Below are 5,807 nucleotides of genomic sequence, written 5' to 3'. Positions count from 1 at the left end.
GCATGCTTGGATTTCTAAGCAGGGAGGCTCTCTCCTGCTCATAATGTATCGAGAGAAACTGGAGTCTGTTTGCATTTTTTTTGAAATAAGATTGCACCCCAAAATATATCCGCCCCTGTCACCAAGTTATCATCTCGATCTGGGCTGGGGCTTTTGTGATATCATTGAGAAAATGACCCAAAATACAATGGCCAGGTGACCTCAGATCCCGTAAATATAGCAACTCCTTGTCTCTATACATTTTCTTGCTTCCTTATGGAGCATAGCATGCCTCCTTGCAGCGGAGGACATGCTTTCTTCATATGCACGTTATGGTTTTCTAATAATACAAAAAAAAGCACGTGCAATCCCGTCATTTCCAGTAAGTGCTTTTCCCCTGGGGTGTCAGCTGTATTGTCACAGCCTGTTCCAGGCTGGAATAGCCTTTTGCCAAACCGAGCAAGCTCGATCTTGTCTTTTGAAACAGGCAAGAGAAAGAGCTGCAATTAAAGTTGACTAATTACTTCAGCAGGATCATGTTCAGTTCAGGTCAGTTCATGTTCAGTTTGCATTTTAACCCAGCGCCCTCTAGAGCTCTGCGTTTCCTGGCCGTGTCTAGGCTCGAGCGTGACGGCAAAGGGTGTCATAGAAAAACAAACCCTGCCATGCCCACAGGAAAGCTTGCCGGGAACGGGGAGAGAAACGGCTGCTTCCAGAAAAACGGTAATTGCTGCAAATTGTTAGGTTCGAATGGTAAAGTCGAAATGAGGTGTTTGTGCCTTTTTTGGGGGGCCAGGTATTTTCTAACACACCCAAACAGCCTCTGGATGTGTGCCTTGGGATTTTGCTGACATGCTTTATGTTCTCACATCATTTTATCCCCGAATGCAGAGCACCGCGTAATGGGAGCCGTATTGCTGCGAACGAGCTGCTTGCATTGCCCTGTTGCACCTGGCTCTTCGCCTTTTGGCCAGGACCCCCATTTATACCTGAGCTCGAGGAACGTTTGACCCGATTGAGAGCTTGTTTCTAATCCAGTTCAGGTTAACGCAGTATAAGGAAAGCGTGGCCTGCAGATGCGAACCGAACTGAATTTTGCTCCCGCTGTGCTGGGTTTTGCTAAGTACGCGGCGCGCAGTGGTTGTTCCCCAAGCCAGAACAAAACCTGGTCCTGTGTGTTCAAAATTAGTTTAGGCAGCGTGCTGTAGGACTTGTGCAAAGGGACACGGTGCTCTCCCGTAGGCTTCGTGGCACGAGCTGCTGCCTGCATTGAGTGCCAGGACCGTAGGCTTTCCATGCGGCTCACCAGACAAAGAAACTTTATATTTTGAACTCTGGGCCCTGAATCTGCATCACCAGACTGGGCTGGCATTTCAGGGAAATAAGGTCAGCCACTGTAGACGAGCTTCATTTTGCAACGTGTAAGTGCAGAGGGAGTGAGGAAAAAAAAAAACAACAACATAAAAAATGAAAGTTTCTGGCTCTGCTATTGCCTCTCTCTTGTTTCACAGGCAAGAAGAGAAACCCGGGGCTGAAAATTCCTAAGGAAGCATTTGAGCAACCACAGACAAGCTCCACGTAAGTCTCCAAACATGGAGGGAGAACAAAAATAAAACCACTAACCCCAGCTGCTTTCCAAAGATGCATAGCCTTCTGCCTCCCCCTCGGCGCTCAGGAGCGGGGAGCTCTGCCTTCAGCATCCTCTCGCACAGCCGCGGCGTGAAGGGAGCTCCCGGCCGTTGTGCTGGACATCTGGGAGCACTGAGTTTCAGCAGGGGTGGGCAAAGGGGCAGCAGAAAAATCTGCTCTAAGTGCGTTCGGGGACTTTAGGAAATGATATAACATAAATGCAAATGTTAGAAAGGGGAGAGGGGTGTAGGTCTTAGCCCTTTCCTCATTTCTCAGGGGTGTAGGTTGTAGCCGTGTTGGTCTAAGGACATAGGCAGACAAGGTTAAATCCGGTATCTTTTATCAGACCAACTCAAATAGCTGGAACAAATCTTCTTCGCAAGCTTTCGGGTACCGGTACCCTTTGTCAGGCTGCGGCAGCATCTGCAGATGGTCTTTGCTCTTCCTGGATGGGGTAGTAAAGCAGCCAGATGCCAGTATGTATTTTAATTGACTGGCTTTCTTGCACATGTCCTGGCCTCTAGCTGCTTTATTGCTCCATCCAGGAAGAGCGCAGAACACCTGAAGACGCTTCCTCAACCTGATGAAGGGTAGTTGTACCCGAAAGCTTGCAAAGAAGAAGTCCTCCACTTCTGTCACTGCCCTTCTTCGAGCTGTAGACATCGTCCTGGGTTCCCCGCACCCCTTGGACCATCACTGCCGTTTCCCTGCTGTGTGGTCCTCTCCCTCAGTCAAGGGCCCATTTAAATTCCCAGTTTCAGATATCAAATAGACTCCTTGAATTCCTTCTTGAACCCTAGGGTTTCCTGCTCATTGTCCCATTCCTTGTTCTTTTTACCCTCTAATCTGCACCTATTTGTGCTCTTTGGCCTCGGTGTGGTTGATTTCTGGGCTCGGTGGGCCCCATCTTTGCTTCAGGGAGTGGGTCTTGTGTTGGGCTGGTAAGCCCCCCTTAGCAAGTCCAAGTATGAAATAGGTGAGCTCCTGCCATAGCTTCCACTGGCTCCTTTATGTTGCCCAGTTGACTTCTCTTTGGTCATTCCCCTTCTTCTGTTGGCATTTCTTCTCCTGTGGCCTCTTCCATTTCATGGTCATTGCTGCATCCCTGGTGAGGGCTTTGCCTGTCCTAGCCATCCGGTGCTGCAGGGAGGGAATCCAAAGTAAAGGGTTGCTTGACCCAAACTCTTTAGGGTTTAGGTTTTATGAAGGAAGCTGAGAGACGGTCATCCCACCTCTTGATGAATGCCTCCAAGGAAAGCAGAGAGCAAAAGGAGTTCACTGCAGGAACCCCACAGAGATGGTATTAGCACTGATCTGCAGAGTTAAATAGCGAAGCAAACCACTTGCCTGGCTCATCCCAGGAGCTCTGGATTTCCAAGAAGATGTTGAAAAGGGTTTAACCTGCTCAACCAGGCCTGACTGAAGGGCTATTCCCAGCCAGCGGCAATTGTTGGGTAGATGAGACCTTGTGCATCTCATGGAGGGAGTTGTGCAAAGTCTTCTGCTCAGCGGAGTCACAGATTGGCAGCAGGACCAGTGTCTCTGCTTGCCAGGGTTGTAGGGATGACTTACTGGTCAGGCAGGGGAAGGGAATAAAAGGAGACAAAGCATCAAAATGATGAGAGTAAGAAAGACTCCACAGATTCAACTTTTTCGTGAGCCTGCCCTTCATCTGCATGAACTGAGTAGGCAACAGTGTGCATGGGAGAGAGAGGACATAGGATTTCAGGGCAGTTGTGTGAAATTTGCTTTATCCAGGCTCATTTACGTACAGGACGAATCTGTTTTAGACCCCCACTTCCAGTGGCCCAACTCTTTGGTGCTGTCTCATACTTAGATGACGCAGTGCAGCAATCCTTTTGGGTTGGAAAATGCAGGGCACTTTTTCAAGGCAACCACCGGAAAAGTTGCACAAGTTATCAAAGATCAAGGTACATGAAGCAGACCCCTCTCGTGAAGAGCTTATCAAGCCAGCTAAGCGGGTTTCTCCACTAGCAGAGGACGCCACTTTGTAATAGTGGCTCTCAAGATGCTTTTACTTCATTTGTGATCAACCCATGAACTTCTTGAAATATTGAAGAGGTTTTGTGTGTGCTTATGACCATGCTCCGAAGAGCTCCTGCCTTGCTCGCTGGGATGGGAGTCTGCTGAATCAGGCACATCCATTGCCACTGCAGTACTGCCAGGCTGGACGGGAGGAGATGCCAACTTGTAAAGGGGCAATTCTGCTTTGCTTCTTTAAATGGCTCGGCCGATGCAAACACAAACAAATTCCTGCCTATTAGGAAAAAGAGCGGAGCAGAATTTTCCCGGCCACATTATGATGACCTTTACTAATTGAATTCATTGGCTTTATCCCAACGGTTTGCTTCACCCTGGAACTATGTAGATCTGCCTTCCCTGATGGGTCTGAGCTCTGCCTTGGTGCTCCGCTGACCGGACCTGCACGGGTGGCACGGGTTGGGAGCAAATTGGTTTTTTTCCAAACAACTTCTCAACTTCTCATTGCCATTTGGTGTGTCTGTATCACAACGTCTCTGTAGGGCTTCTTTGCAGCGCATATCTCCCTGCTTTTTTGGGGGGATTTCCTTCACAATCCAGGAGGTGTGAGGACACTCACTCATCTTTCCTCGGGATGCCTCAGCTAGAAAAATCCTGGGCAAAGCAACCCTGTCCTCCTGCTCCTTCGCTCTGGTGCCAGAATAACCCAATGCCCCGGTAGTTTTTCTTTAATGTGCCCTTTTGTTGCACATCTCCATGACAAAGGAAATGAAAGGGGGAAGGGGATGATTTTAGCCCACGGGGCTGCCTCTCTTGCAGGTTTGGAATAAGCTGATTTAAAATAAGGAAATAAATACATAAAACCCCTTAGGAAACAGGTCTGTGCTATTAGGATGTCATTTGCTGCATAAGGCAAACCCTGCGTGCGCTTGTTAGCCTCCTTAATGATTCATTTTGATCATTGAAGCAATTACCTCCCATCCGTCTTGCCTAATGTGGTTACCTGCTTATGTTGGCAGGCGGGACGGTAATATAGGTTTACGTTTCACTGAGGATAACCCTCTTTTTCCTTTACGGATCGATTAGGAACACTTGCACCCATGGGATCACACTCTTTCTCCCTGGAGCTCCCCAGGGACTTACTCAGATCAGGAGACATGAGAGTCCACCCTCTATTAAAATGCTTTGGCTGCTCCTGGTGTAATAATTTTGTGACTTTCCAGAAACAACTTAATTTAAAAAAAAACAACAGCTCTTGTGAAAGTCTGAGATTTTGTGAACACGGGTGACCCTACATGCTGCTGGATGCAGGCGCTGGGAGCGATGTGAAGGGGATAACAGGATGGTTAGCCTTTCTGCCTGGAGTCAGGTACTAAAGCAGCTAGGCTAGCAATCCTGATGCTCGGGACAGGCAGTAGTTGCATGCCCCAAGGCCAGGGTCAAGCAATATGGTCCCTAACTTGCAGTATGCCAGAGTTACGTGAGCTAAGGCGTACAGCAAGAAGAAAGCGGGATGTGAAAGATCTTCTGAGGATGTCCATCCTTCGAAGCCAGGGGAGGAAAAAGTGCATTAGAAAACAGATAGACACACATCTCTCTAGCCTGTTAGAAACGGCGCTGAAACAAGGCGCCAGGGGCCAAGCTGCTTCTTTCATCCCTGGGTGAGCTAGGTCTTGGACCCTCTGTAGAGAGAGCAGACAGCTAGATCTCTGCGCAGTTTAATCTACCCAGGAAAGGAGATTAATTCTCCCTCCCTCTCTTACTTTTCGCTGGGATTGGTCACCCAGCCCATCAAAGGAGATCATCTCTCTAAGTTCCTTACTGTGGGTGTTGGACAGAGACTTGTGAAAGTCCAGCTCCGGCGGCGTCCTTCCTGACCCCTTTTGGGATGAGTCTGTGAGTCTTGGCAAGGTCTAGCCGCGCGGTGAGGCTAGGAAGCCACTGGTACTTCTCCGCGTGATGCTGAGCATCCGCGGCGTGAGGGGGATTCATGCCCAGGCCTCCATTAGTATTGTCGACCGTCTCCATCTGGGTTGTGATCCGACACGCTTGGTCCTTTGGGATAGCTGCAGTTGTACGGTCTCGGGAACTGATGCTTCACCTGTGTTTTTCTTTTCTTTCTCTCCCATAGGCCGCCTAGAGATTTAGACTCCAAAGCCTGCATCTCTATTGGGGAGAAGGTAAGGTTGTAAGTTTGG

General features: G+C 48.9%; 1 protein-coding gene across 1 annotated transcript in view; it reads left to right on the top strand.

Annotated features, from left to right (window-relative positions):
• The window catches only part of MAP2K6 (mitogen-activated protein kinase kinase 6), a 75,984-nt gene that overhangs the window by 35,983 nt on the left and 34,194 nt on the right, over window positions 1-5,807 (top strand). The window contains exons 2-3 of the mRNA XM_019516214.1: window positions 1,491-1,557; window positions 5,741-5,789. Coding sequence (XP_019371759.1) covers window positions 1,491-1,557; window positions 5,741-5,789 — 116 coding nt within the window. The remainder of the gene's footprint in view (window positions 1-1,490; window positions 1,558-5,740; window positions 5,790-5,807) is intronic.

The sequence above is a fragment of the Gavialis gangeticus genome, unplaced genomic scaffold, assembly GCF_001723915.1.
Source record: "Gavialis gangeticus isolate Ggan-Ray unplaced genomic scaffold, GavGan_comp1, whole genome shotgun sequence".
In the NCBI taxonomy this organism is placed as follows: Eukaryota; Metazoa; Chordata; order Crocodylia; family Gavialidae; genus Gavialis; species Gavialis gangeticus.
Note: the sequence above shows the minus strand (reverse complement) of the source record. Positions and strands in the feature narration are given on the sequence as shown.